Consider the following 19,792-nt stretch of genomic DNA (forward strand, 5'->3'; position numbering starts at 1 on the left):
TGCTTTGTAAAGCGAGATCACACTCACGATGCCGTATCCATCGTCGATGCTCAGTCGGTAGATCAGTAGGACGTATCGCACAACGAGAACTGCCCGAACTGGAACTGCTCGCATCGAGCTGGAGGGATCGTTCAATCATTATTCGCTTGCAGATGTCTCTGTAGAAGAAAACGGTAAAAAAAACAAAATTGTGTAATTTTGTAGAAAACCCAGGATTTGAGCATATTGATGAAATGATTCATGGATTACTAAATAAAAAGAAAATCGCGCTAAGTACTGTTCCTTTGAATTCCACTAAGAATTTGCATCCTTTGACAGATACGTATTTCGAACTCAACTGTAAGGTCGTCTTCAAGACACTGAAGACGACCTTACAGTTGAGGTCGAAATACGTATCTGTCAAAGGATGCAAATTCTTAGTGGAATTCAAAGGAACAGTACTTAACGCGATTTTCTTTTTATTTACAGATATTCCCCTAACAAGCCCAGGTTAATCATCATCATCATGGATTACTACCGCTTTCCCCAAAGACTATGTGGACCGAAAGAAAGTAGTTTTTCTTCAATGAAAATGTTTGTGTTTTCCGTGTAGTAAAAAACCGTCAGATGGAGGAAGCTCTGCTCTATCTATTACTGGTAAGAGGTTATATGAACATTCTTACCTTATTTTACGTCTACTTGGGGCACAAATCTCCCAAATGGAGGAGAACGTTTTTCTAGAGACTACCTACTGTTACTATTGGGGGGGGGGGGGGGGTGTGGGGGGTTGGTCGGAATATGCATGCAGAGATAAGAACAGGAGCCTCTTGACGGATGGACGTAAGGTGATCGAAAGGTGGAAGCAGCGCACACTGGAGTAACAAGGTCCATTTCATGGCCAAAAAGTTTTAACAAGTTTTTATGGTGTACTAGCTGTCCCGGCAAACATTGTCTTGCCAAGCTGACGTGGTTTGACAACTGTTGAGCTCATAACTAGGGGTCACAGTACCGACCACTTTTGGTGAGTACCGGTACTTCGGTACTGGGGTTGACAGTACCGGTAAAATACCGGTACTGAGAAATTTTCCACTAAAATGAAGAATAATCTATTTTGCACAGAAAATCTTCAATTTACCAGAAAAATGTTAATCCCGGTTTTCAGGGATACCATTGAAGCTAACCAGTAAATACCTAATTAAACAAAAATATCAAATAAAAATGATAGAAAGAAATTAGTTGTATGAAACTGTTTTTGTAGCTTTTGTTTAGCTTCTACGCAGTTCCACAGGCAGTATCTTGATCAGTCTAAAATGAAACAGGAACACCCTTTGATATACCAAATTCAGATAGACAGCTACAAGGTGAAGACAGAAGAAGATTTAACCAATTTTTCCTTGATGATGCTTTCAATGGATTTTAAAAACTGAAGAAATAACAAGAAACCCTAATCTAACAAGTTTTATTTTAAGCTAATAAATCCATTTGCAGAAACGTTTTTATATATGAAATGTTTGTTTGTCACACTTGGTTTTAAATAAATGTTTTCGTTTATTTCCGACTAGAAGATTATATCAAGTGTGTAACACATTATAAAAAAATTCAATAACTCATTATGTTATTAAATAGATGAAGGATGATGTTAAAATAACTAAAATTATAACAAAAAGAACTCTGGTGTAATCAATAAAATAACTTATTGTATTATGAACACATCAAAATTATAACAAAACGTGATCTAAATCTTAGCTTCACAATAACAAGTTTCTATCGTAATTTGATACAACTTTGTAACAATGCTATCTCAATGCCAAAGAATTGAAACATAAGTATATTACAATGAGTTAATGATCAGATTTTATAACATAATGTGTTATAATAGTTATGTACACCCAATGTTTCTGACAGAAGTATAACACAATAAGTTATAAATATCAGGATTAGTTAGAAAGATGTTACATTTTTGTTATAAACTTATAGTCGGGTTTCCATTGCATATCCCGAGTAACAATTTCATTGCTGATTGGGTTTGTTTGATTTTTATTAGGGTTTTATAACAGCAATAATTTAAACTCGCAGTTTTATGACTGCTTTTATGAAAACCATTGATAAAATGTTTTTAGCATACTTGAAGATATCCATAAAGACAGATTTCACGAGTAAACAAAACTTTCCGATTTGTAAACCTTCTGGCAATCATTATTACCACAATAAAACTGTTAAAACACTCAACAGATGGCGATCCGTTCGATTAGTAACGACATCTGTTGGTGGAAAAGCAGAACTATGAAATTTCTAGGTTTATTGCGGTCATCATAAAAGTAAAATTGCTTTCGTTTTATTTTCGCTGATTATGGTTGTCGCCATATTGAAGAATTAGCTAACGTGAATGGAAAATAGTTAATTTTGCTCAAATTAGCAATGAATTGATAGTTTGCCACCATTTCCATAACATACTCACATGAATAAACTCTCTCTACTGAGTTTTCTTGTGATTCGAAATAGTTTTACTAAATAAACAAATTGATTTATTTCATTCCAAGATAATAATAGTCACTATTTTTGAAGCGCATTAATTTTATGATTCTGTCACCCCAATATTCACGGTAAAATTGAATACGCATAAGCCTACCAACACAATAACAACTGAAATATTACTTTGAAATAACCGCTTCTACTTACGAATGATGTATCGTCCTGAACTTTACTTGCCATCGAAGAAGCTTCTCTGCATCTTGAGCTGTCATAGTTTTTGTTGAAAAAAAAAAAAACAACAACAACAATCGAGAATGGGAAATTTTTCTGCTAAGTTTTAAAACAGTTTTATTGCTACTTTTAATGCGGTTTGAAAAAACTCTCCGAGGGTGGTCCACTTAGCCGGAAGATGTTCTTAAAGAGGTTATCAAGAGGTTTTGATGTATAAATCAGTTTTATTGCGAGTTTTATAAAATTGGTCATGAAGATCTCTTGCAGAGCCGAACAAAACTTAAAATGTTACTTGGGATCGGCTATACTAATGATCGGATTAAAAAAGGAAAAAAAAAATTACCGGTTTCCAACATTTCGGAAGAGATTTCATGGTACCGAAAGTACCGGTACTACGGCTCAGTCAGTACCGGTATTTCGGTACCAAAAATTGGTCGGTAATACCGGTATTTTCGGTACCGGTACTACCGGTACTACATCCCTACTCATAACGTCACCGCACTCTAGATTGGTTTTATTTCGATCGTGTTAATTTCCTTCCCAGCTCACGAAAATCAGTATTTTAGCAATTTTCTTACTTTTCTAGCTTATTTTCATAACTTTTTATACATATAAACACAGCCACCATGAATACGAATCGAACCGTGCAAGAGTCATGCTGATCGGTTCACCCGTTCGTGAGTTTTGTTGCCTCAAAGGTACATCAAACTCATTTTTATACAGGGTGACTGGTAATTCGTGTTACACCCGAAAGGAGGTGAAAGTAGACCATATTTGCAGCAAAAAATTGTTCTACAGGTAGGTCCGGAAATCACTGCTAAGTGAGTTATTCAAAAATTAGTGTTATTAAATTACCCCATCTTTAAACATCTCTAACTCAGAAACTATGAGCCGTATAATCAATCTAAGCGCATGGATAGAAAGTTTGAAGCTTTGTCTTTTAATGCTCTTTGGACAGGTAATTGATAAAAAGTCATTTAAGTGCAGAAAATTTGACTTTTATGTAAAAAGTGCCTAAAAATGTACCCCTTTTTCACCTTTTTTGATAGTTTACTCGTGAAAAACAAGATAAATGTGAGAAATGTTCTTCTACAAAACATTCATTTTTTGATACGCTACCAAACTGTCCTTTGGTGCAACATTGTATCTGTCATAGTTTTGTCACAATCTTGAATTCAAAATTTTGTGAAATAAATCAATGTTTTTATTGCAATACTGTCTGGCAACCCTACACGTTTGCTTGCTGTTGGTCGTCGTGCGCATGGCAACGAAGTCCAGCGTCGCGGCGGCGGTCATCGTTTGACAGAGCCAACAGTGAACGGCAAATTGCGCGCTATGTTTATGAATCAATCTCAAGGCATCCTTTTCTTTGGGTGAAGATTCAATTCGCCTAGATGCCATACTATATGCCATACACCCAAACCCACTCACTGGTGGAATTTAGCGAGATCATACAGCTGGGTGGCACCGTTTTAAGGGATATTCAAACCGACGGGCCGAGACTGGGTCCGGGCCGGGGCCGCGGCTGAGACTCGATAGGGCTTTTTGTCGCTTCGTTCTCACTGCACACAATGCTCACCGGGCTATAGCGCCTGCGCACCAGCAATTTATGTTGCGCGAACGCACGCACAGTATGAAGCGATTGTCATTTATTTTTGTTTTTGTTTCTGCGCACTTTCTCCAGTGTGATTGATGTACATTCATCCAGAACTTTCTTTTGTAATTTCTACAGGAATCTGGGATTCCTCCAGTTTTGTTATGATTTCCCTTGGAATGCTTTCTGGGACTCTCCCGTAGTTCTTTCTGGAAAACCTCTAATGAGATTCTTCTAGGAGTCCTTCCTGGTATTTCTCCAGCATTTGTCGTAGAATCACCCTAGGATTTTACTGGGAATTTCTCCATTATAACTCTGGAAATTAATGCAGGAGTTCTCCAGCAATAATGCATGCTTCTCTTCAGGATTTTTCCCGAAAATTACTGAAGGACTCAAGGGATTTCTCTAGAAATTCCTGCATTAATACAACCAGGACTTCCTCAAGGGATTCCTCCAAAAAATCCTCCACGATGTCAACTAAAAATTCTTCCAGTAGTTCTTCCAGGAATACCTCCAGAAATTCCATCAGGTATTTTTCCAGGAAGTCTTCTTGGAAATACTCCAGGCATAACTCCAAGAATTTCTCCGTGAGTTACTCCAGGTATTCCTACAGGATTCTTACAGATGTTTATCCAGGAACTACTGCAAGATGTACTCCAATTTTTTTTTCAGGAAGGAATTCCTCCAGTGATTCCTTCATAAATTTCTCCATTAAATGCTCCAGAAAATTCTTTAGAGATTCCTTCAGAATTCCTTCCTGTATTTCCTCCAGGAAATCGTCCAGAAATTTTGCCAGTGATTCCTTTAATAAATCTTCTATGGATTCCTCCAGGAGTTCGTACAGAATATCCTCCAGAAATTCCTCCAGACATTCCTACAGAAAATTCTCCAGGAATTTCACCAGGAATTACTTCAGGAATTCATCCACGAACTTTTCCAGAAATTCCTCCAGGAATTCCTCCGAAAATTCCTCCAAGAATTCTTTCAGGAATTTTTCCATAAAGTCTTCCAGGATATACTCCATGAATTACTCCAAGAATTGCTTCAGGAATAACTCGAGGAATTCCTCCATAAATTCCTACAAGAATTCCTTCAGGAATTCTTCCATAAAGTCTTCCAGGCTATACTCCATTAATTACGCCAAGAATTGCTTCAGGATGAACTTTAGGAATTCCTCCACGAATTGCTTCAGAAATGTCTTCAGGGATTCCTACGGGAACGCTTCCGGGAACTACTTCAGTCTGTCCTCAAAAAAATTCTCCAGGAATTCTACAAGGAAATACTTACGGGATTCCTCCAAGAATTACTCCAGGAACTACTCCAGGAAGGCCGTCAAGAATTCCTCCCGGAAACAATCCAAGATTTCACACGATTTCTCTTTGAATTACTCCAGGAATTCGTCAAAAAATTGCTTCTGAAAATTTTCCGGAAATTCCTCCCAGAATTCCTTTTAGAAATACCTTAAGGAAATGCTTCAAGAAGTTCTTCAGAAAATCCTTAAAGAACTCCTCCAGAAGTGCCTCTAGCAAATGTTTCACGAATTTTTCAGGAACTTCTCCAGATATTGCTTAGGGATATCTGAAGGAATTCGTCTTGAAGAACTATTCCAGAACGTACTCCAGAAATTACTCCAGGATTTCCTCAAGAAATGTCTCTAGAACTTCCTTCAAGAATTCCTTCGGTTAACTTTCCAGGAATTCCTCCCGGAATTATCTCAGGTGTAGTATTCCTTAAAGAGTTACTACAGGGATTCCAGGAATAGCTCCAGAAACTCCGTTAGAATTTACTCCAAGAATTCCTCCAGGAATCACTCCAGTAATTCCTCAAGGGAGGATGTCATCCAGTAATTTCTGTAGGATTTCTTGGAAAAACTTTTGAACGGATTCTTGATTGAAATCTTGAAAGAATTCTTGGGGGAGTTCCCGTAGCACTTTCTGGAATTGTTTCTGGAGGATTTTCAGGGAGAATTCTGGAGTGATTTTTGGGGAAGATCCTATAGGAATTTCTGGAGGATTTCCTGGGAGAAATCCTAGAAAAGTTTATTTAGGAATTCCTCCCAGACTTCCACCAAGAATTGCTTCAAGAATCCCTCTATGAATTTCTCCAAAACTCCCTCGAACAGTTCTTCCTGGGATTTTTGAAGAAATTTATTCAGGATTTACTTTACAAACTCCTCCAGGAATTCCTTCACAAGTTCCTCCAGTAATTTCTTCAAAAATTCCTCTAAAAATTCCTCCATGAATTCCACCAGGAAATCCTCCAAAAATAACTTGTGAGATAGCTCCAGGGATTCCTCCTTGAATTCCTCCAGGTATTGCTCCAGTGACTCTTTCAAAAACTCCTTCAAGGCTTACTACAGGTATTTCTCTAGGGATTCCTAATGAAATTTCTCCAAGGAAATCCCCCAGGAATTCTTCCAAGACTCCCTCCAGGTATTTCTTCAAAAATTCCTCCAGGGATTATTTTAAGAGTTCCTCCAAGGATTCCACTAGGAATTCTTCCAGGGAGTAATTCCTGAAAGAAACTCCGAAGGAACTCCTGGGAGGAATTCTTAGATAAATTTTCGGATGACATCCTACCTAGAGGAATTACTGGAGTGATTCCTGGGGGAATTCTTGGAGTAAGTTCTAACGGAGTTTCTGGAGCTATTCCTGAAAAAAATATGAAGCGCTTCCCAGAGGAATCCCTGGAGTAGCTCTTTAAAGAATTCCTGTACCTGAGATAATTCCGGGAGGAATTTCTGGAAGATTAACCGAAGGAATTCTTGGAGGAAATTCTAGAGACATTTCTTGAGGAATTCCTGGAGTAATTCCTAGAGTAGCTTCTGGAATAGTTTTTGGAGAAAGCCTTGAAGTAATTCATGGAGAAATTCTTGGAGTGTTTCTGGGAGGAATTTCTGGAGGCCTTCCTGGAAAAATTCTTGAGGAATTTCTAAAATAAAACCTTGAGAAATTTCGGGAAGAATTTCAGGATGAACTCTTGGAGATATTCGTAAGCAATATCTGGAGGAACTCCTGAAATAATTCGTGAAGGAATTCCTAAAAGATTGGAGCCACTTCTGAAGCAGCTCTTTAAAGAATTTCTAAGAGGAATTCTGGAAAAATTCCGGAAGGTTTTTTTTTGATGAATTCCTGGAGTAATTCATAGAGAAATTATGGGAATTCTTGGATTGTTTCCAGGAGAAACTCTTGACGGCTTTCCTGGATAAATATCGGGAAGAATTCGTGCAGGAGTCCCTGGAGTAGATCCTAGAAGAATTCCTGGAGTCATTCTTAGAGGAATCCCGTAAGTATTTCCTTGTAGAATTCGTGGAGGATTTTTTTGAGGATATTCTGAAGTAGTTTCTGGAAAATTTTCCCGTAGGAATCCCTGAAGTCATTCCTGTAGCAATTGCTGGAGGATTTTCTGGAGTTATTCCTGAAGCAATTCTTGGAGAAATTAATGGAGTATTTTCTGGAATACTTTATGGAAGAATTCCTGAAGGAATTCTTGGAGGAATTTTTGGCGGAATTTCTGGAGAAGTTCGTGGATGAATTCCTGGAGTAATTCTTGGTGGAATTCCTGGAGGAATTCGTGGAGTATTTTCTGGAGAAATTCCTGGAGGAATGCCTGGATGAATTTCTGGTGGATATTCTGTAGGAATTCCTGGAGGAATTCCTATAGAGATTTATTAAAGGAATCACTGGCAAAATTCTTAGAGGAACTCCTGGAGTGTTTTCTGGAGGAGTGCCTGGAGGATTTTCTGGTGGATATTCTGTAGGAATTGCTGGAGGAATTCCTGGAGTGATATCTGGAGGAATTCCTGAATGAATTTCTGGTGGATATTCTGTAGGAATTCCTGGAGGAATCCCTAGAAGATTTATTGAACGAATCAATGGCGAAATACTTAGAGGAATTACAGGGGGAAATACTGGAGGAATTTCTGGAAGATTTCCTGGAGGAAGTTCAGGAAGAAATTCTAGAGGAATCTCTAAAGAATTTTCTGGAGCATTTACTGGAGAAATTTATGAAGGAATCACTGGAGGAATTCCTGGGAAAAAAATTTGAGGACATCTTGCAGTAGTTCCTGGATAAACATCTGTAAGAATACTGTAGGAATACCTGGAGTAACTCACGGAGAAATTCTTGGAGTTATGCCTGGAGTATTTCCAAGAAGACTTCCTGGAAAAATACCTGATGGAATCTCTGGTGGTATTCCTTTAGGAATTTCCGGAGAAATTCCTGGATGAACTCCTGGAGTAGTACCTGAAGTAATTTCTGGAGGAATTCTTTGAATAATTTATGGAGATATTCATGAAGAAATGCATGGACTACATACTGGAGAATTTTTTTAAGAAATCCTTGTAGAAATTCCAAGAGGAATTCCGTGAGGAATTACTGGAGGAATTCCTGGAGGAATTTCTTGATGATTTCCTGGGAGAAATTCTTGAAGGAATTCTAGAGGAAACCTTGGAGGAATCTCTAGAGAATCTCCTGCAGCAATTACAGGAGGAATTTGTGGAGGAATCCCAGGAGGAATTCCTGAATGAACCCTTGAAGGAATTCCTGGAGGCATCTTTGTATGATTCACGGAAGAATTCCTTTAAGGAATTCCTGCAGGAATCCCATGAGGATTTTCTGGAGGAATTCCTGGAGGAATCCCTGCAGGATTTCCTGGTAGAATTTTGGGATGAATTCCTGCAGGAACTCATGGAGAAATAACTGGAAGTAAATGCTCCAGAAAATTCTTTATAGATTCCTCCAGAATTCCTTCCTGAATTTCCTCCAGGAAATCGTCTAGAAATTCCTCCAGGAATTCCCCCAGCAATTCCTCTAAGAATTTCGCCAGTGATTCGTTCAATAAGTCTTCTAGGGATTCCTCCAGGAACTCCTACAGAATATCCACCAGAAATTCATTCAGGAATTCCTCCAGAAAATACTCCAGGAATTCCTCCAAGAATATCGCCAGTGATTCCTTCAATAAATCGTCTAAGAATTCCTCCAGCAATTCCTACAGAATATCCATCAGAAAATCCTCCAGGCATTCCTCCAGGAATTTCTCCAGAAAATACTCCACGAATTACTCCAGGAATTCCTCCAGGAATTATTCCAGGAATTCATCCACGAACTTCTCCAGAAGTTCCGCCAAAAATTTCTCTAAGAATTCCTTCAGGAATTCTTCCATAAAGTATTCCAGGAAATACTCCATTAATTACTCTAAGAATTGCTTCAGGAATAACTCTAGAAAATCCTCCAGAAATGACTTCAGGGATTCCTACGGAAATTTTTCCAGAAACTACTTCAGAATATCCTCAAAAAAAAAATCCTCCAGGAATTCTACAAGGAAATACTTACGGGATTCCTCTAAGAATGACTCCAGGAATTCTTCTAGGATCTACTCCAGGGACTCCTGCACGAATTCTTCCCGATATTTATCCAGGAAAGTCGCCAAGAATTCCTCCTGGAAACAATCCAAGAATTCCCATAATTTCTCTTTGAATTACTCCAGTAGACGAATTCCGGCGCACTTTTTCTTAGAAGAAAAGAAAATTTTCTTGCTGGTGAGCAATGGAAGAAAATTTCTTCTCTTCGAAGAAATTGTGCGCCGGAATTCAGCCACAGGAATTCATCAGAAAAAACCTTCCGGAATTTTTCCAGAATTCCTCCCAAAATTCCTTTTAGAAATGCCTCAAGGAAATGCTTGAAGAATTTATTCAGAAATTCTTTAAAGAGCTGCTTCAGAAGTGGCTCCAATCTTTTAGGAATTCCTTCACGAATTATTTCAGGAATTCTCCCAGATATTGCTTACGAATATCTCCAGGAATTCGTCCTGAAATTCTTCTCGAAATTTCTGAAGGTTTTATTTTAGAAATTCCTCAACAATTTTCCAGGAAGGCCTCCAGAAATTCCTCTCAGAAACACTCTAAGAATTTCTGCATGAATTACTTCAAGGCTTTCTCCAAAAACTATTCCAGAACATACTCTAGGAATTACTCCAGGATTTCCTCAAGAAATGTCTCTAGAATTTCCTCCAGGAATTCCTTCGGTTAATCGTCCAGGAATTCCTCCCGGAATTATCTCAGGTACAGGAATTCTTTAAAGAGCTACTCCAGGGATTCCTCTGGGAAGCGCTTCATATTTTTTCAGGAATAGCTTCAGAAACTCCGTTAGAACTTACTCCAAGAATTCCTCGAGGAATCACTCTAGTAATTCCTCTAGGTAGGATGTCATCCGGAAATTTATCTAAGAATTCCTCCCAGGAATTCCTTCGGAGTTTCTTTCAGTAATTACTCCCTGGAAGAATCCCTAGTGGAATCCTTGGAGGAACTCTTAAAATAATCCCTGGAGGAATTTTTGAAGAAATACCTGGAGGGAGTCTTGGAAGAATTCCTGGGGCAATTCCTTGGAGAAATTTCATTAGGAACCCCTAGAGAAATACCTGTAGTAAGCCTTGAAGGAGTTTTTGAAAGAGTCACTGGAGGAATACCTGGAGGAATTCAAGGAGGAATCCCTGGAGCTATCTCACAAGTTATTTTTGGAGGATTTCCTGGTGGAATTCATGGAAAAATTCTTGGAGGATTTTTTGAAGGAATTACTGGAGGAATTTATAAAGGAATTCCTGGAGGAGTTTGTAAAGTAGTTCCTGAATAAATTTCTTCAAAAATCCCAGAAAGAACTGTTCGAGGGAGTTTTGGAGAAATTCATAGAGGGATTCTTGAAACAATTCTTGGCGGAAGTCTGGGAGGAATTCCTAAATAAACTTTTCTAGGATTTCTCCCAGGAAATCCTCCAGAAATTCCTACAGGATCTTCCCAAAAAATCACTCCAGAATTCTCCCTGAAAATCCTCCAGAAACAATTCCAGAAACTGCTACGGGAACTCCCCCAAGAATTCTTTCAAGATTTCAATCAATGAACGGATTATTTTTTTTTCCAAGATTTTCTACAGAAATTCCTGGATGACATCCTATCTTGAGGAATTACTGGAGAGTGATTCCTGGAGGAATTCTTGGAGTAAATTCTAACGGAGTTTCTGGAGCTATTCCTGGAATCCCTGTAGTAACTCTTTAAGGAATACTGTACCTGAGATAATTCCGGGAGGAATTCCTGGAAAGTTAGCCGAAGGAATTGTTGAAGGAAGTTCTAGAGACATTTCTTGAGGAAATCCTGCAGTAATTCCTGGAGTACGTTCTGAAATAGTTTTTCAAGACGAATTCCTGGAGATATTCCTAAGCAATATCTGGAGAAGTTTCTGGAAAAATTCGTGAAGGAATTCCTAAAAGATTTGCTGGAGCCACTTCTGGAGGAGTTCTTTAAGGATTTTCTGAAGAAATTCTTGAAGCATTCCCTTGAGGTATTTCTAAAAGAAATTCTGGAGGGAATTTCTGGAACAATTCCAGAAGTAATTTTTTGACGAATTCCTGGAGTAATTCAAAGAGAAATTATGGGAATTCTTCGATTGTTTCTGGGAGGAATTCTTGACGGATTTCCTAGAGTAGTTCCTGGAGTAATTTCCTTGTAGAATTCCTGGAGGATTTTTTTGAGGACAGCCTGAAGTATTACCTGGAAGAATTCCCGTAGGAATCCCTGAAGTCATTTCTGAAGCAATTCGTGGTGAAGTTCCTAGAGTTATTCCTGAAGCAATTCTTGGAGTAATTCATGGAGTATATCCTGGAAGACTTTATGGAAAAATTCCTGAAAGAATTCTTGGAAGAATTTTCGGAGGAATTCCTGGAGGAATTTCTGGAAAAGTTCGTGGATGAATTCCTGAAGTAATTCCTGGTGAAATTCCTGGAGGAATTCCTGGAGAATTTTCTGTAGGAATTCCTGGAGGAATGTCTGGAGAAATTTCTGGAGGATATTCTGTACGAACTCCTGGAGGAATCCATAGAAGATTTATTAAAGGAATCACTGGCAAAATTTCTGGACGATTTCCTGGAGGAAATACAGGAAGGAATTCTGAAGGAATCTCTAAAGAATTTTCTGGAGCATTTAATGGAGAAATTTATGAAGGAATCACTGGAGGAATTCCTTCCTGGAAAAAAAATTGGAGTACATCTTGCAGTAGTTCCTGGATAAACATCTGTAAGAATCCTGTAGGAATACCTGGAGTAACTCACGGAGAAATTCTTGGAGTTATGCCTGGAGTATTTCCAAGAAGACTTCCTGGAAAAATACCTGATGGAATTTCTGGAGGTATTCCTGGAAGAACTACTGGAAGAATTTTTAGTTGACATCGTGGAGGATTTTTTGGAGGAATCCCTTGAGGAAGTCCTGGTGGTATTAATGCAGGAACTTCTAGAGAAATCCCTTGAGTCCTTCAGTAATTTTCGGGAAAAATCCTGAAGAGAAGCATGCATTATTGCTGGAGAACTCCTGCATTAATTTCCAGAGTTATAATGGAGAAATTCCCAGTAAAATCCTAGGGTGATTCTACGACAAATGCTGGAGAAATACCAGGAAGGACTCCTAGAAGAATCTCATTAGAGGTTTTCCAGAAAGAACTACGGGAGAGTCCCAGAAAGCATTCCAAGGGAAATCATAACAAAACTGGAGGAATCCCAGATTCCTGTAGAAATTACAAAAGAAAGTTCTGGATGAATGTACATCAATCACACTGGAGAAAGTGCGCAGAAACAAAAACAAAAATAAATGACAATCGCTTCATACTGTGCGTGCGTTTGCGCAACATAAATTGCTGGTGCGCAGGCGCTATAGCCCGGTGAGCATTGTGTGCAGTGAGAACGAAGCGACAAAAAGCCCTATCGAGTCTCAGCCGCGGCCCCGGCCCGGACCCAGTCTCGGCCCGTAGGTTTGAATATCCCTTAAAACGGTGCCACCCAGCTGTATGATCTCGCTAAATTCCACCAGTGAGTGGGTTTGGGTGTATGGCATATAGTATGGCATCTAGGCGAATTGAATCTTCACCCAAAGAAAAGGATGCCTTGAGATTGATTCATAAACATAGCGCGCAATTTGCCGTTCACTGTTGGCTCTGTCAAACGATGACCGCCGCCGCGACGCTGGACTTCATTGCCATGCGCACGACGACCAACAGCAAGCAAACGTGTAGGGTTGCCAGACAGTATTGCAATAAAAACATTGATTTATTTCACAAAATTTTGAATTCAAGATTGTGACAAAACTATGACAGATACAATGTTGCACCAAAGGACAGTTTGGTAGCGTATCAAAAAATGAATGTTTTGTAGAAGAACATTTCTCACATTTATCTTGTTTTTCACGAGTAAACTATCAAAAAAGGTGAAAAAGGGGTACATTTTTAGGCACTTTTTACATAAAAGTCAAATTTTCTGCACTTAAATGACTTTTTATCAATTACCTGTCCAAAGAGCATTAAAAGACAAAGCTTTAAACTTTCTATCCATGCGCTTAGATTGATTATACGGCTCATAGTTTCTGAGTTAGAGATGTTTAAAGATGGGGTAATTTAATAACACTAATTTTTGAATAACTCACTTAGCAGTGATTTCCGGACCTACCTGTAGAACAATTTTTTTGCTGCAAATATGGTCTACTTTCACCTCCTTTCGGGTGTAACACGAATTACCAGTCACCCTGTATATATAGATTACGTAGGTACTAGCGATACAATTGGGATTTTTGATATTGAAGATGCATTCTGGATCATAAATAGCCATATTAATCCACGTAAAGGCCAGAAATGATGTCTCATAACCTCGCTAAGAGTCGGGGCTACACGTTCGCTTCATAAGCGGATGGTCATGGGTTCGAACCCAGCCCCAGCACTTGCAATTTTTCGTCAGTTGCCCTTCCCCCCGAGAGCAGCTGGCACCTGACCCTCTTCGGAGCATATAGCTCTAACGGACCCGGAATTTGGATATCGGCGAACCGCAACTCATAATGTACCCCCAATCGGACTGGTAAAGGAACAGCAGCCACACATCGGCATCATCGTGCTCATCATTCTACCATGGACAGGGTAGAAGAGTGAAAGAAGCACAAAGGCACACCAGTTCAATAAGTAGAATAGAATAGAATACATTTAGGCGTTGTACAAAGTGGAAGTGCAGCGTCCAATTGGAATCGCTCACGTAGTACCCTAGTCGACAAAAGAGCTGTAAATTAGGTTAAGTGATTAAGAATTGAAAAAAAAGAGAAAGACGAATCAGCCAAGGGGTGAAAGTCTCTTTAATAAAGACAAATCAATCAATCAAGAATTAAAAAAAACCTCGCTAAGAGCAACATATGTTTTTACCCCCAAAAATCATTTAAAATGTCATTTTTTTTTTTTTGAGTGCAGAGAACTGAAAAATTATAATATATTCATAAAATTTATTGTTTGGAAACACGGGCTGCTTCGTATCAGAGTAATTCTCCCAGAAGTGTGAGTGAAATCCATGTTTTTCCATCAGTGAAGATAACGTGTTTATGTCTTCAGCGAAGTTGTAGAGAATTTAATTATTAGAAAACTTGTTGAACAATTATCAGGTCAATTTTTAGAGATACGAGACATTATTTGTGAGCGACCCCTTAAAATCAGTTCATATGTTGTACCGTTTTCTGGATAATTATTTTTGGGAATCACATTTTCATTTTGGGTGTTCATTGATTAATTGGTAAACCCTTTGAAATTTTGGAAAATTTCGCGGCGCTCTTTTAACAGAGAACTTTCTATGTTTTAGAACAACTTTAGCTCAAAAGTTTCAATGCAAAATTATGAAGAATTTTCAGTTCCTTGTTTTCTCAAAATCCAAATAGTATTGAGTTTCTGAGTTTAGACTGGAACCCAGCAGGACATCGCAGCAGAGGAAGACCCAGAGGTTCATGGCGGCGCAGCCTCAATAATGAAATCAAGCAAGTCGACAGAAATTTGACCTGGCCACAGGTCAAGGCGATGGCTGGCAATCGCCCAGAATGGAAATCTTTCAATTCGGCCCTCTGCACCACCGTGGGTGCCCAGGACTGAAAGTAAGTATGTTAGTATTGGGTTTCTCATGAATGTTTAGACTACTGTGATAATTTGAGAATCCACTGAATCATCATTTCCCCGCGAAATTTCACACTAATCAAACTTATTTTATGAAATTCAAATAACTCAACGTACATATGTACAGATGGGTAAATTATTGGTCAAATTGGGAAAAAATCCACAGCTCAGGTGAGATTTGAACTCACGACCCTTATTCGCTAGACAAGTGCTTTACCAACTAAGCTACCGAGCCAATTAATGACCCGGCAACTTAGTTGTCATAAGGTTCAATTCTAATCTCATCGATCTATATCATCTTCCCCTAAACCGCAAATATAACCATCTCTGTTGTACATATGTACGAAGAGCGAAAGCGATTTGTTTATTGTTTGAAACTGTTTGCCTATCGTACAGGCAACGCTTCCTCAACCACTTGTAGAGGAAGAACAATGCTACCTGGAAGGCGATCAAACGCGTCGTGAGCTGTGGATTTTTTCCCAATTTGACCAATAATTTACCCATCTGTACATATGTACGTTGAGTTATTTGAATTTCATAATTTGACCACACGGATTGGTATTACCGAAAATTTGCACTTCAAGTGAGTCGTTTTCGAGCATCTACCTCTACGTAGTTACCCGTCGTATCAAATAGAATGCGAACGACGCGTTTGATCGCCTTCCAGGTAGCATTGTTCTTCCTCTACAAGTGGTTGAGGAAGCGTTGTATTTTTTTTCATTTTCACAACCTTCCAAAATGTAACTTTTTTACGCGCTCACTACGGTCGTACTTGATCCACTCCCACTGGGGCCCGACTCGGCGTCACACTGATGATACTTTCAATAATCCTCAGCCAAATCATTTTTTCTCGGGCACGATAAAAAGTATTCGCGGAAAATTTAACGCTTAAACACACACCTTCAAACGAAGACGATTATTCCAAATTTCGAATAGTTAAAAATGCACAAATTAACACACTAAAGGTGTTCACGTCCATCACCAGCAAAATCACCAGTAAATCACCGTACATCATCACGGGAAATGAGTACCTCACTGATTATCTTCGGTATCACACCCAGTATCTTTTCATTGGCCGAGTCGCGTGAAAGGACGACGAAAAACGTGACAGCGGATCAAAAATACACCCAACCGCGCGCACATCTTACTGCGATTCTCCAATAGTATTGAGTTTCTCAACATGTCACAGATAAAAATAATGATACACGTAATGTAAACATAATTTTAGTCATGTAAACTTTATTATGATGCTTTACATGATATATCATGTAAATTTGTGTTATATGTCATGTAAATACTCAGAGTCATGCTGAATTACATGACATATAATGGAAGTTTACATGACAATGATATGTCATGTAAACTTTTGTGATATCTCACGCTCCAATCATATGAATCATATGCCACAGAATTTTAAACTCTTTCTTCGATCTGTGGTGACATGACGTCTCGAAAACCAGTAGATAACTCAAAGACCGGGAGACTCACGGAAATTATTCTATAGAACGACTATAATAAAGGTTTTGAAATAATTTCTTTTCATTACAAGCTACTGGTAGAATCGAAAACGTAACTGAAGTATTGAAAATATAATTATCTATTTTAAAAACTTTACAATAATTTCTCAAAAGTCCTAAAATTTAAAGGTTTGATCAACATTAAAATGTTTTAGAAGTATTCCGTAATCCGGGGTCAAATTGATCACTTTAAATCAACTTTTGAGGATAACATTAGTGATAATTCAAATATTGCCAAAAGAATTTCTGTAAAATCAGTACCCAGTGGATCTCTATGAAACCATGTGACAGAATTTTATTCAACAAATTTAAACTTTTAGTTAAATTACTTCAAAAATCAAGGATGTTTTCGATCACCTGGCAATCGTTTGACTCATTTGTCGATAACTCAGGTCAGAAACCTAATATTGAAATGTTGTGTTTGGCAAAGTTGTAGATTAGTGTTTTTCCTAAAAAACTTGAAAATGCTCTCGAGTTCTTGTATGCCTCAATAAGCCCACGTTCTGGCTAGTTGGCCCAGTCTTATTAGGGTCTACAGGACTTCGTATGCAAACCGGCTTAGGATTTCGGGTTGTATCATAGTTTTATTAATCTTCTAAATAAAACCATCTTCTGACTTGTCAAATAATTGTTTTGATTATTTTTCACTCTCAATGTTCGATCGTCAGAATAAATTATGCTTGGTTGTTTATCCAGTTATCAATTGAAAAGATGCAGATATTCAGATTCAGATTTGTTTTCCTATTTAATACGTGTCAGGAGACATGCCACGGAAAATTTGTGATGAATGTGACTGTGATAATGACAAAAAACTAAGTGCGCCACACAAACTATGCATAATTTGGAAGTTAAAAGCATTTAATTTACTCGGTGGAATTGGGTGCAAAAAAGGTTTTTTCAACACAGCGGGGTTTAAAAGACATTATGTAATTTTTCTGACAAAACAAAATGACGGAAACGTGTTGTATGGTTTAATTAGATCTTAAGCTGTACGTGAAATCATAAAATTGAGTAATATTTTTTCTGTATTTACATGAATTATCCCGGCTAGGCGACATATTTTTCTGATAAAACTCTGTGTTCCTGATGATTCCTCCAATAGGGCTAACTCTCCTGAGGTACACACTTCGAAAAAATCTTGTAATTTTGTGTCATATAAGTCCGACATATAAAAGCAACACATTTGACGCAAAATTGTGTGCGATCCTATTTTTACAGGAAACGGAAAATGTTTGACTCATGTAATTTTACCGCAACAGCTCAGCGCGTCGGCTGCTTGTATACATGATTGAGAACTGTGCTATTTATAGCACCGAATATTGAAACAAAAAAAATACATAAAGTTCCATTCGGGAATCGAACTTTGATCCTCAGAGTGTCAGTTTTCGACCTTGCTCTCTCGGCTGACTCACCACGTTGAAGAGATGGCAGTCGAAGATGAACAAGGTCTACCATGAACGAACTTGCCAGTTCGGCTGTCGCGTCGTCACTGCTGGCGTGTATGTATGTACTGAGACAGCCGTCATCGCAACCAAGCAGACAAAGCCGCCTTCTGATTGCCTGAGCGTGGCTGTTTTCGTTTACCACTGCATCGGCTTATGGCAACGGATTGTCATTTCCAGGTTTGTGGCTCAACTCGGTGTTAAATTTATGAGCGGTTTTCATGCTGTTTCACCTTCGTAATAAACAAATTTCCAATCGACTGCAGTCTTCATCTGATTTTGTAAGGTGCTGTTTGACAGTTCAACATCAGTAATCATTATGTTTCTGTAACATATCGCGTAAATTTACAGCATAGAGAACTAAATTATCAGTTCTGTGGTGTAACATTATGGCTGGAAGAACTCAAACAATATAAACTTAATACGTACGTCAAAAAAGGTGTAAAAATGTGACACATTTATGTATATGTCAAAGCTTTTTCAGGCAGTTCGATCAATTGTGTCACTATAAAAATTGAGATTTTTTTAGTGTGTGGTATATAATAAGTGATAAAACCAATTCATGTCTACTTGCAAGTCTTTAATTGAAGATGTTTATAGCAGAAGTTATATGATAGTTCTACGGAACGCCAAAGGTTCAAAGTAAAAAACTACCACATTAAACTAATTTAGAACAACTAGCTTTTTGACATGCTCGTATAAAACCAGATAAAACATGAATAAACCTTCAAGTTACTTGGGATGTTTACGATTTTTGAATCGCGAAAAAACTTTGATAAAATTAAAATTGTTACTTGGGTTCAGAACCTGTCTCCGGATAATCGAGTCCGACCTGTAATTTAAAGTTACTATCAGTAAAAATTAATTTAAGTTGTTTTTATATAGTTGCAAAAGTGTCTGCAAAGTTCTCATGGACTTTTTATTAAAAAAGAGTTTATTTCTCAATTACACTTAAAAAACAATTCGTAACAAATATATAACAAATATATAACAACTGCTCATCCTCGTACGGGGCGATTTAGTGAGTTTTTGGTGGCAAAGTGTACAGGCCGCGTTTTCATTCGGTCGTCGTCGTCATCTATTTGACTGCTCATCCTCGTACGGGGTGATTTAGTGAGTGTTTGGTGGCAAAGAGTACAGGCCGCGTTTTCATTCGGTCGTCGTCGTCGTCTATTTGACTGCTCATCTTCGTACGGGGTGATTTAGTGAGTGTTTGGTGGCAAAGAGTACAGGCCGCGTTTTCATTCGGTAGTCGTCGTCGTCTATTTGACTGCTCATCTTCGTACGGGGCGATTTAGTGAGTTTTTGGTGGCAAAGTGTACAGGCCGCGTTTTCATTCGGTCGTCGTCGTCATATATTTGACTGCTCATCCTCGTACGGGGCGATTTAGTGAGTTTTTGGTGGCAAAGTGTACAGGCCGCGTTTTCATTCGGTCGTCGTCGTCGTCTATTTGACTGCTCATCTTCGTACGGGGCGATTTATGATACGATAAATGCAACAAACAACATTTTTTGCGATTTTAGTCAACAGACATTGAAATGTTCGTCACGTCAAGTGTCGGCCCAAGTTTCAAAGCCACGTTGGTTCAAATCACTTTATTTTCTCTT

General features: G+C 38.4%; 1 protein-coding gene across 13 annotated transcripts in view; it reads right to left on the reverse strand.

Moving 5' to 3' along the window:
* Positions 1-19,792, reverse strand: part of LOC109420362 (protein Fe65 homolog) — a 408,519-nt gene that overhangs the window by 14,153 nt on the left and 374,574 nt on the right. For all 13 annotated transcript variants that reach the window (XR_009999499.1, XM_062860991.1, XM_062860996.1 and 10 more), the window contains one exon: positions 28-158. Coding sequence is in view for 12 of the 13 variants with exons in the window: in XM_062860991.1 (XP_062716975.1) it covers positions 28-158 (131 nt within the window). In the remaining variant the exon portion in view is untranslated. The remainder of the gene's footprint in view (positions 1-27; positions 159-19,792) is intronic.

This window comes from Aedes albopictus, chromosome 3 (assembly GCF_035046485.1).
Source record: "Aedes albopictus strain Foshan chromosome 3, AalbF5, whole genome shotgun sequence".
NCBI lineage: Eukaryota > Metazoa > Arthropoda > Insecta > Diptera > Culicidae > Aedes > Aedes albopictus.